The sequence below is a fragment of the Bos javanicus genome, chromosome 16, assembly GCF_032452875.1.
Source record: "Bos javanicus breed banteng chromosome 16, ARS-OSU_banteng_1.0, whole genome shotgun sequence".
Classification (NCBI taxonomy): Eukaryota; Metazoa; Chordata; class Mammalia; order Artiodactyla; family Bovidae; genus Bos; species Bos javanicus.
Genome location: NC_083883.1, coordinates 12,818,053 through 12,830,697, shown reverse-complemented (window position 1 = coordinate 12,830,697; position 12,645 = coordinate 12,818,053). Strand labels below are relative to the sequence as shown.

General features: G+C 39.1%; 1 protein-coding gene across 1 annotated transcript in view; it reads left to right on the top strand.

The window, feature by feature from the left end:
* RO60 (Ro60, Y RNA binding protein) overlaps positions 1 to 12,645 on the top strand; it is a 32,342-nt gene that overhangs the window by 7,169 nt on the left and 12,528 nt on the right. The window contains exons 2-5 of the mRNA XM_061382161.1: positions 7,306 to 7,904; positions 10,151 to 10,371; positions 10,979 to 11,125; positions 11,747 to 11,884. Of these exons, the coding sequence (XP_061238145.1) occupies positions 7,306 to 7,904; positions 10,151 to 10,371; positions 10,979 to 11,125; positions 11,747 to 11,884 (1,105 nt within the window). The remainder of the gene's footprint in view (positions 1 to 7,305; positions 7,905 to 10,150; positions 10,372 to 10,978; positions 11,126 to 11,746; positions 11,885 to 12,645) is intronic.

Here is a 12,645-nt window from a genome sequence, read left to right as displayed (position 1 = left end):
GTCCTTCCAATGAACACCCAGGACTGGTCTCCACCTAGCCAATTTTAAAGTTAATTTCTATTGCAGGTTCAGTGACAGAGTAGCTTGGAATATGCTGCCAAACATTCTGACTCTGGTATATCTACACAAGCAAGTAGACAGGTACCATAGCTGTTAATGATGTTTTATGTTGCATCCTGGAAAGTACTTTCACAGAAGCATATGAAAAAAGTGAACAGTTTCTCTTGCAGAAATATTGAAAAGATACATGGTCAGAGTTGTCATTAATGTAAGACTTAAGGGAAGATTCCATTGGTACAGCTATGAATAAGTAATTTCATTTCTTATAATAGGAATTATAAAAATTACATTTCTTTTTCAGGCATCTTCCCTAGAATTAAAGTTCATTTTGCTGCTTGGTGTACAGCAAGATACTTGAATACCTAATATTAAACATATTAGAAGAATTTACAGAGAAATACTATCCTCAGATGACTATTTTACTCAGAACTCATTACTTTGTAACTTTTTCATGTTTTATTTTTCTTAACTGTATTTCTGTTACCTGCATATAGTACATTTATTATTTTACTCTGATTACAGAATTTATGTTAAAGAATTATGTTTTTAATTGTATGCATTGAGACTTATTTTTAAAGTAAATGTTACAGGAAAGAAAAGCAAGTCATGCATAATACTTAGATAAATGGTTCAGAGAAATCAACTTTAATGCCACTGGTGCTGTCCTGTGCTTAGTTGCTCAGTCATGTCCAACCCTTTGTGACCCCATGGACTGTAGCCCACCAGGCTCTTCTGTCCATAGGGATTCTCCAGGCAAGAATACTAGAGTGGTTTACCATGCCCTCCACTAGGGGACATTCCCAACCCAGGGATCAAACTGGGTTCTCCTGCATTGTAGGCAGATTCTTTACCGGCTGAACTACCAGGGAAGCCCTGCTTAGTTATTCTTAAATATATATTAGTAATTATTTAAAAATGATATTCTAGAGGAGTGATACACAAGTAAGACCCGGTCCCCACTCTCAAGGGAACCATTATGTTAGCTGGGTGTGTCACAAAGAATATAATACAAGGGAAAACTTGGAAAGGAGGGGGTTTTAGGTTTATACTGGGACCTTGGACTCACCACCGGGACCTTGGTGCAGGAAAGCTGGGGTAGTAGTATAATCTGATAATTGAATGTCATTTCACACTCATCCAACAAACATAACTAGTAAGCAAGAATGGCCTGGTTGAATTAACACCAGAGAGAGTTTTTGTAAAATCTAAAGGAGAGGCCAGTAATGTCAAATGCAGTATAAAAATCAAAATAATAATTTCTACTGGAATTAGTGATTAATGTTACCAGTCTTTGAGAAGGCAGTTAGTCTTTTTGGATTGAAAAGAAGAGGTAAATGCCATGCTGAAAAGAGCTTAAGAATACATAGAAAAAGCACCATCCACTACACCAGGAGTTTCAGCCTGTGCTGCTCTCAGTCACTGTAAATCAGTCCCCAGTGACTGATAGAATATGACCACCGCCTCTCCGACACCACCTGAGGACACCACTTGAGGCCGAGGCCTGCCCTGACATTCACTACTTTGTATCAGTTCAGTTCAGTTGCTAAGTCGTGTCTGACTCTTTGTGACTCCATGAATCACAGCACACCAGGCCTCCCTGTCCATCACCAACTCCCGGAGTTCACTTAGACTCATGTCCATTGAGTCAGTGATCCCATCCAGCCATCTCATCCTCTGTCTTCCCCTTCTCCTCCTGCCCCCAATCCCTCCCAGCATCAGTCTTTTCCAATGAGTCAACTCTTCGCATGAGGTGGCCAATGTACTGGAGTTTCAGCTTCAGCATCAGTCCTTCCAAAGAAATCCCAGAGCTGATCTTCTTTGTATCAGAGCCGTATTGAAATACTGACAATTCTATTTCCACACAATCCAAATCTCTGTCCCCCTCAGTTATATTCAGAACGTGAGGCTTTCTCCCATTTACTCCTTACCTACCTTCTCCCAAGCACTGTGTGTTCCCCGCTCTGAGACCCAGTCCTAGTCACCAGACTTACTTCCCCACTGGGAACGCAGTCATTTCCTTGTTTCTCTTTCTCCCTCAGAGGGGCCTTTACCCGTCCCCATCACCCTTAGGGAAAGGGATAGCTCTTTTGCTGTCAAGGCCAGTCTCCACGTGGATGCTCTGAGCAGCTTTCAGGGATCTCATTGCCTCACTAAACACCCTTCCTCCACTGCCTTCAACTGTCCAAATTAAACTTCCAACCTCAGCCTCCTGTCCTCTCATCTGAAAAGGTGAAAAGATTTTTCCTCTATGTCCCACCTTCGCTTTTCTCTTGCCTTTATAACTTTCCTTCTATAAAAGAGCATTTACCCGTGAAGGCTCTTCCTTGCTGTGTGCCCTCTTCACCACACTGGAATCCAGCTGTTTCTTGCTGCGATTGCCTCTCTTCAGCATTCCTGTTGCCAATTTCACAAGTGTTTGACATTACCAGCCATTCACTCCATGAAATTCTCTGTTATGATCTATAATAATCACTTCCTCTTGATTTAAAGTCTGTGGGCCTCTCCTATTTCTCCTTCAAAGGACCCTTTTGTCCTTAGCTTTTAATTGTTGATACTCACCAGGATTCTATCTTTAGCCTTCCCTACAGTATATAAACATGCTCAAGCTTTTATCATCTTCAAAATTTTTTTTCTTTTGCTTTATTTTACTGCCTTACTTGTCAGCATTGCTTTGCAGTATTCTTACTTCCTTTTCTAAACTTTAAAGACACAGAGCAAGATTACAGATACCCCTTACTGGAATGCATTCCCCAAACTCTATATACCAATTTTTCAGCCTTCTTGGATTATTGAGACAGCATTAGTTTATCCTCCTCTGTTTATTCACTTTTCTATTAAAGCACTTGATTACAAGTGCTTTATCAATTGGATATAAAGTTGTGCATAATTGTATATAAATTGAGGTATAAATAAATTTCTACCACATCATACAGACTGATTTCCCTGAGGGCAGGAAAAGTTTTGAAAATCTTATTTTTAATGGAACAGAAATTTCCTTCATGCCTTACACATAGTATGTAGTAAATGCTGGTTGAGGATTTTTTGTTGGCTGTGTCACTGTGGTGGTGGCCATGGGGAGAAGCCCAGTGCACTGTAGTGGTGCAGGCAGGAGACCTGAGAGTAAACACTTGTAGAGAGAACAGCAGTGGAAAGCAGTGGATGATTGTGGTTACTCTATTAGGAGGAGAAAAAGTGATACTGCTGCCAGTCAGTCAGTTCTAGTGGCTTTAGAGATAATGGAAGGAGGAAAAAGTGGGTAGTTACAGATGACACAAACTAAATGAGCACTGTTGATCAGGATGTTAATCAGAATGCTCTCAGCTACAGGTAACAGAAAACCTATCAACAATTTAAACAGTAAAGATACATTAAGGCTTCCCTGGTGGCTCAGAGAGTAAAGAATCTGCCTGCAATGCAGGAGACCTAGGTTTGATTCCTGGGTTGGGAAGATCCCCTGGAGAAGGAAATGGGAACCCACTCCAGTATTCTTGCCTGGAAAAATCCCATGAATAGAGGAGCCTGGTGGGCTATGGTCCATGGGGTTGCAAAGAGTCAGACACAACTAAGCAGCTAACACTAACACACTATGATATATTAATACATTTCCAAGTTCCAGGTAACTTGATAGTATCAATGGCCTAGGCTCTTTTTTTTTTTTTTTTAATCTTTTCTGGCTCTGCCATCCTTATTTGTATGTCATCTTAAACTGGCTCCCCCATGATTCAAGATAGCGGACACCACTTCAGGCATCATGTGCTGCAAATGAGTATCTCAAAGCAGAAAGAGCATGCCTTTTTTATTTTCCTTTTTTTATTAATTTATTTTAATTGGATTTACTTGTATTTACTTTACAATATTGTGGGTTTTGCCATACACTGACATGAATCAGTCACAGGAGTACATGTGTCCCACCTCCCTTCCCATCCCATCCCTCTGGGTTGTCGCAGTGCACCGGCTTTGAGTGCCCTGTTTCATGCATCGAGCTTGGACTGGTCGTCTGTTTCACATATGGTAATATACATGTTTCAATGCTATTGTCTCAAATCATCCCACCCTTGGCTTCTCCCACAGAATCCAAAAGTCTGTTCTTTATATCTGTGTCTCTTTTGCTGTCTTGCACATAGGGTCATCATTGTTGTCTTTCTAAATTCCACATATATGCATTAATATATCGTGTTGGTGTTTTTCTTTCTGACTTACTTCATTCTGTATTATAGGCTCCAGTTTCATCCACCTCATTAGAACTGACTCAAATGCGCCTTTTAATAGCTGAGCTTACTCCTTGGAAGGAAAGTTATGTCCAACCTAGATAGCATATTCAAAAGCAGAGACATTACTTTGCCAACAAAGGTCCATCTAGTCAAGGCTATGGTTTTTCCTGTGGTCATGTATGGATGTGAGAGTTGGACTGTGAAGAAGGCTGAGCGCTGAAGAATTGATGCTTTTAAACTGTGGTGTTGGAGAAGACTCTTGAGAGTCCCTTGGACTGCAAGGAGATCCAACCAGTCCATTCTAAAGGAGATTAGCCCTAGGTGTTCTTTGAAAGGAATGATGCTAAAGCTGAAACTCCAGTACTTTGGCCACCTCATGAGAAGAGCTGACTCATTGGAAAAGACTTTGATGCTGGGAGGGATTGGGGGCAGGAGGAGAAGGGGACGACAGAGGATGAGATGGCTGGATGGCATCACTGACTTGAGGGACGTGAGTCTGAGTGAATTCCGGGAGTTGGTGATGGACAGGGAGGCCTGGCGTGCTGCAACTCATGGGGTCACAAAGAGTCGGACGTGACTGAGCGACTGAACTGAACTGAATATTCCATTGTGTGTGTGTACCACAGTTTTCTTATCCATTCGTCTGCTGATGGACATCTAGGTTGCTTCCATGTCCTGGTTATTGTAAACAGTGCTATGATGAACATTGGGGCACACGTGTCTCTTTCAATTCTGGTTTCCTCAGTGTATATGCCCAGCAGTGGGATTGCTGGGTCGTATGGCAGTTCTGTTCCAGTTTTTAAAGGAATCTCTATACTGTTCTCCATAGTGGCTGCACTAGTTTGCATTCCCACCAACAGTGTAAGAAGGTTTCCTTTTCTCCACACCCTCTCCAGCATTTATTATTTGTAGACTTTGATAGCAACCATTCTGACTGGCATGAGATGGTACCTCATTGTGGTTTTGATATGCATTTCTCTGATAATGAGTGATGTTTAGCATCTTTTCATGTGTGTGTGAGCCATCTGTATGTCTTCTTTGGAGAAATGTCTGTTTAGTTCTTTGGCCCATTTTTTGATTGGGTTGTTTATTTTCCTGGTATTGAGCTGCATGAGCTACTTGTATATTTTAGAGATTAATTTTTTGTCAGTTGCTTCATTTGGCATTATTTTCTCCCATCTGAAGGCTGACTTATAGTTTTCTTTGTTGTGCAAAAGCTTTTAAGTTTAATTAGGTCCCATTTGTTTATTTTTGCTTTTATTTCCATTACTCTGGGAGGTGGGTCATAGAGGACTTGCTGTGGTTTATGTCAGAGAGTGTTTTGTCTATGTTTTCCTCTAGGAGTTTATAGTTTCTGGTCTTACATTTAGATCTTTAATCCATTTTGAGTTAATTTTTGTGTTTGGTATTAGAATGTTTTGTAGTTTCTTTCTTGTACAGGTGGTTGACCAGTTTTCCCAGCACCACTTGTTAAAGAGATTGTCTTTTCTCCATTGTATATTCTTGCCTCCTTTGTCGAAGGTAAGGCATCTGTAGTTGTGTGGATTCATCTCTGGGCTTTCTATTCTGTTCCATTGATCTATATTTCTGTCTTTGTGCCAGTACCATACTATCTTGATGACTGTAGCTTTGTAGTATAGTCTGAAGTCAGGCATGTTGATTCCTCCATTTCCATTCTTCTTTCTTAAGATTGCTTTGGCTATTTGAGGTTTTTTTGGTGTTTCCATACAAATAGTGAAATATTTGTTCTAGTTCTCTGAAAAATACCATTGGTAGCTTGATAAGGATCGCAATGAATCTATAGATTGCCTTGGGTATACTCATTTTCACTGTATTGATTCTTCCGATCCATGAACATGGTATATTTCTCCATCTATTTGTGTCATCTTTGATTTCTTTCATCAGTGTTTTATAGTTTTCTATATATAGCTCTTTTGTTTCTTTTAGAGAACATGCCTTTTTAAGAGTCCAGGCCCCTTTTTAAGAGGGAAGGAGACCTCCGAAGTATTATCAGCAGATTTATTGTGTCTCACTGGCAGGAGCTGTGATACTTGCTCAATACCTGTACCAGTCACATGGCAAGAGGATTGAGAACATCACCTGGGGACTCATAACTGGTACCAAAACTCAGGCCTCAGCCAGACATTCTGAATTGTGAAAGAAACTAGGAGGGGATGGGGCGAATGGGACCCATCATTTTATGTTTAAACTAGCACTTCGAGTAATTCTGATGCCCATAGACTATGAGAACCACTGTTTAGAGCAATCAAGATTCATCCCTTGGGGCTGGGGAATGTCCCCTGAAGGATATTACTACCAGAAAGAGGATAATAGTTAGAAAAGAGGAGGGAGGAACAGATGTTGGGTACACAAGAAGAGCTTGTCTGCAGTCACTGCGTCAGAGACCATTACTGCCCCGCCCCCACCCCTTCTCCTCTCCCTCTGCTCCTCTGGACTCCACCCTAGCTGCCTGCTCAGACTCTGCAGCAGCAAACTACATTAAAAATGCAACTTCTTGACTGTCACTTCTGATCGTCATACCATAACTTACTTAAACAATATTTTTAAATTAAAATATTTCATGGCAGATTTCAATAAGCCTAGATTAATAAACGGTTTTCCTTTTTATAATCTTATCATTTCTATCTAGTTTTAAATTTTGGGTTTTTTTCCTGGGGAAAATAGTGATAGTGGGGCTTCCCTCATAGCTCGGTTGGTAAAGAATCCGCCTGCAATGCAGGAGACCCCGCTTCGATTCTGGGTCGGGAAGATCCCCTGGAGAAGGGATAGGCTACTCACTCCAGTATTCCGGCCTGGAGAATTCCATGGATTGTATAGCCCATTGGGTCTCAAAGAGTCGGACACAACTGAGCAACTTTCACTTTGGGCATTTGTATTTTTCAAAAAAATTCCAAGATAATTCTGTTAATGCATCTGGATTTTTAAAGGTGATTACAAGTTTTTCTGTTAAATTGTAGTTTCCATGATACAGAATTCTATTATTTTCTTGTAATAACATTTTGCTTTTTGATAGGCTTCCTAAAGACAGAAAAATGGAGGAATCTGTAAACCAAATGCAGCCACTGAATGAGAAGCAGATAGCTAATTCCGAAGGCGGATATGTGTGGCAAGTCACTGATATGAATCGGCTACACCGGTTCTTATGTTTTGGTTCTGAAGGTGGGACTTACTATATCAAAGAACAGAAGCTGGGCCTTGAGAATGCCGAAGCTTTAATCAGATTGATTGAAGATGGTAGAGGATGTGAAGTGATACAGGAAATAAAATCCTTTAGTCAAGAAGGCAGAACCGCAAAACAGGAACCCACGCTCTTTGCCCTCGCCATTTGCTCCCAGTGTTCTGACATAAGCACCAAACAAGCCGCCTTCAAAGCTGTTCCTGAAGTTTGTCGCATCCCTACACACCTGTTTACTTTTATCCAGTTTAAGAAAGATCTGAAGGAAAGCATGAAGTGTGGCATGTGGGGTCGTGCCCTCCGGAAAGCTGTAGCAGACTGGTATAATGAAAAGGGTGGCATGGCCCTCGCCCTGGCAGTTACAAAATACAAACAAAGAAACGGCTGGTCTCACAAAGATCTGTTAAGATTGTCACATCTTAAACCTTCCAGTGAAGGTAAGTATGAGATCTTCATGGTGACAGGTGAGGTACAGATATCCAGTAAATGGCAAATTTGTATTTGTCATCAGACAATTGTGTAATATTTTCTAGAAATAGTCTTTCAGTCTCAAGACACTGATTGACTAATTCATATGTTTAATGCCAACCTGGAATTAAACACCTACACATTAATGATTAAGAATCAAATGACAGATTTGCAGGTTGATATTCTAAATCTTGGGGCTTCCTATGTGGCTTAGTGGTAAAGAATCCACCAGCCAGTGCAGGAGATGCAGGTTCAATCCCTGGGTCAGGAAGATGCCCTGGAGTAGGGAATGGCAACCCACTCCAGTATTCTAGCCTGGAAAATCCCATGGACAGAGGAGCCTGGTGGCCTACAGTCCAGAGTCGGACACAACTGAGCAAATAAGCACGTCCTTGGACATACATTCCATGGAACCTAAAGGCTACCTGAAGTAGTGCTGAACTTAACAGACTGTCTTCAAGCAGACATCCAGAGGTCATGGTAACTTGGGGCAGTTTTTCTGTGTCTATGAGAAGAGACTTTTGAGAAGTTATTTGGATCTACAATGACTCTTTAGTCCTTAGAAGGGAAATAAGAAAAACTTTTGCACAGGATTAATTTTGAATGTGAACACTCACAAAATGAGCATGTGCAAAGTTGACATTTTTTCTTACAGCAGAGGTGAAACTTGAAATGACAGCCCCTCAGAGGAGTTCAGATTTCAGTTCTACTTATTACTGTGTGTCCATAAACCAAGTAACTGAACCTGTCCGAGTTTCTGTATCTTCATCTATTAAAAAAAGGTAGAAAGGGAATAGCCCTTGAAATTATTGTGACTAACAGTGGTAGTGTATATCAGAATACTTAGACACAGTTTCTGACACAAGTAAAGGGCAGTGTTGGTTGCTTCTCCTCCTTCCTACATGTCTTGTGTGGTGATGTCTTCATACATGAAATCTCCTCAGTAGTTCCTGTTTCACCACTTTTTTCTAAAACTACAAATGAACTTTTTCAAATGAAATTTAAGCAATAAATTACTGTAAATATTTATATACATAAACACATGTATATTTTGATTTTTTATTAGAAATTACATCTTGTTATATTTATTTGGGTACCATGTAGCTTGTGGGATCTTGGTTCCCCCATGAGGAATTGAATCCATACCCCCTGCAGTGAAAGCACATAGTCCCAACGACTGGACTGTCAGGAATTCCAGATTTCACATTAAGATGTGTAAGACAGCAGAGTCACAATTCTTTAGAAGTTCCTGCGTGTGAGTATTAACTTTTAGTCAGATTTATTTAGAGTTCAGAAATAGCACATAGGCTCAGTCTGCCTTAGAGGTGTATTTTAGTTGGCCTGAACTATATTTTAGGGGGGAAAAATGAATTATTTGCCAGTGTTACTTAAAAATCCATATTGTACCTTATATTGAAAATACATTCCTGTAGCAGCACCAAGCCAAATTTTTTTTTCCAATTATTTCACTAAAATATCTGTCAGGTATATTGTTTAATTCTCCAGTCATGACCACTATTATATCAATGACCTCTTTTATTTATTTTACCTACCTTCCCCCCATAGACCTTGAAATTTGATAGTTATGTCCCCCCACTGTTTTACAGAAGTGGAAACTAAGGCCTTAGATAATCACACATGCATATAGGCTAGAATCCAGATTTCTTCACTCCCCCAACCCAAAGCTTTTTCAACTATTGAAAGGAATTATAGAAGAAATGGACACATTATTTAGGCCTGTAATACTTTCTCAGCTATTAAAAATTACAAGGTACCTACCTGCCTGTCCACTTCACTTATCTCTGTAATTTACAAATGCATGTTTATTTAGCAGGTAAAGGGGCAAGTGAATATGAGATTAACTGAGGTAGATCTATACATTTGTGAATTGAGAATGTGGACCTGAGATAGTTACTGTGTACTAAAGGTTCCATTGCTATTGCTTCCCCAAAAAAAGCTCTGAAATAAAATGACTTTGGAGTCATTAGACTTCAAAACACATTAGGTTAGAGTTTTACCTCCAGAGCCTCATGGGATAGGCAAAAATTAGTTGACTCCATTTCCTTAAGTGCGTTTGTCATATTATGGGAAGTAGCATCCTGGTTTAAACTCGTTTGTATCTAGATGTGTCATTCACATAAGGTGTTCTCAGTAACATGTCCAGTATTTTACCTGCTAATCCTACATGCCGTTTTAATTCTTTCTTTTGTTGAAGGACTTGCTATTGTCACCAAATATATTACAAAGGGCTGGAAAGAGGTCCATGAAATGTATAAAGAAAAAGCACTTTCTGTGGAGGCTGAAAAACTATTAAAGTATCTCGAGGCTGTAGAGAAAGTGAAGCGCACAAAAGATGAACTGGAAGTCATTCATCTGATAGAAGAGCACAGACTGGTTAGGGAACATCTCCTAACAAATCACTTAAAGTCTAAAGAGGTAAGAAAGTTATAATACATTCCAGCATATGAGTAAACATGAGGAACTTAGGCTGTGTAGTAAAAGGATAAATTTTGCTAATGCTTTTAACATATATTAATACTTAAAAATTTTTTTGCCATACTGCATGGTTTGTAGGATCTTAGTTCCTTGACCAGGGGACCAGGAATTGAACCTAGGCCCCAGTCAGTGAAAGTGCCAAGTGCTAACCCCTTGACCGCCAGGGAATTCCCTAAAAACTTTAAATATATCTTAAAATTAACATTTATTTAAAACACCTGGGCACAATGCCCAGCTGTAGTTGGCAATTTTTAAGTATTAGTTCCATTCCAGAAAATGTATTGGTTAGTTTACCTCACTAATTAAATAAATAAAATTCTTATATACAGTTCCTTCACAAAATATAATGTACTTAACTTTATTACTCTAATAAAGAGCAGGTTACTTTGTTCCATGAGCCTTTGACCAACCCACACAAATTTTTATTTAGAAAGTGGTCCAAACCCCCAAAAGAAAGCCTTAAAGACTATTATTAATTGATATGTCTGTGTTACATGTATTCATTTCCCCTTAATTCCTTTTATTTCTACCTATTTTATTGCAATAGGTATGGAAGGCTTTGTTACAAGAAATGCCTCTGACAGCATTACTAAGGAATCTGGGAAAGATGACCGCTAACTCAGTGCTTGAACCAGGAAATTCAGAAGTGTCTTTAGTATGTGAAAAGCTGTGTAATGAAAAACTGTTAAAAAAGGTAAGTGTTACCTTTGCTGTGCTATGCTATGCTATGCTAAGTCGCTTTAGTCACGTCCGACTCTGTGCGACCCCATGGACTGCAGTCCACCAGGCTCCCCCGTCCCTGGGATTCTCCAGGCAAGAACACTGGAGTGGGTTGCCATTTCCTTCTCCAATGCAAGAAAGTGAAAAGTGAAAGTGAAGTTGCTCAGTCGTGTCCGACTTTTAGCGACACCATGGACTACAGCCTACCAGGCTCCTCCATCCATGGGATTTTCCAGGCAAGAGTACTGGAGTGGGGTGCCATTGCCTTCTCTGGTTACCTTTGCTAACTACTACTAATTGAAACAACTGGCTCTTAAATTTTGGAAATGGAGTCAGGGAATTTTTTAGGTGTTTTGAGACTTTTATCATACCACATTGCATTGACTCTGAAATCTAAGTTTAATATGTCCTCATTTTTCTCTTTATGAAATAGATTTGTTAGCTATAAATAACAAATAACAAAATAATTTATTAGCTATAAATAAAATAATTTATTAGCTATAAATAACAAATAACAATAACAAAAATCTAAGAGACATGATTACTGTTTTTCACTTGAATTTGACATTTGCTTTCTGTCTCTGTCATGTTCTAGGCTCGTATACATCCATTTCATGTTTTAATTGCGTTAGAAACTTATAAGACAGGTCATGGGCTCAGAGGAAAACTGAAGTGGCGCCCCGATGAAGAAATTCTGCAAGCTCTGGATGCCGCTTTTTATAAAACGTTTAAGGTAATGGTTTGAGTTTTGTTTGAAAACAAAAACCCAATTAGGATTTAGAAACACATTTTAAAGATGATATTAGTAGTTTAACCATTTTTGATTAGGTATTCATCTGTTCATGTGAAAATGAATATATAATTATGATTATATTCATAAGCTTATGAATAAAGTATTTGTCTCTACCTTTGGACAACAACCAGACATCAACCATTAAATTTTGATGTTTTAAATTACTAAATTTAAAAATTTGCATTCCTGTGGAGTGTAGGGACTTGATCTTCTGTCCTGTTTTCCTCATTAATCAGTAGTAGATGTCCTCTGTCTTGATAGGGAATCATCTTTTTTACAAATGGAAATTCTATATCAGAGCCATAAGTTAAAACTTTTTGGTTTTAAAAAAGTCTTGCTCTTGAACAAAGTATTAGCAACCAAATTCAGTAGCATACTAAAGAGAGTATACAAGTGAGAGTCACCCTCAACATACAAGGATCATACAATATAAGAAAAATCAATGTAATATAACATCATGTTAAAAGATAACACATGATATCTCAGTTGATGCAGAAAAAGCATTTGACAAAATCCTGTACCCTTTCTGATTAAAAAAAAAAAAAAAAACTCAGTAAACCAGGAATGGAAGTGAGCTTCCTTAGTGTGATAAAGGTCATGTGTAAAAAACCCACAGCTGTCATCATACTCAGGGGTAAAAGATTTAAATCTTTTCCCTTAAGATCAGAAACAAGACCAGGATGCCCACTTTTCCCACTTTG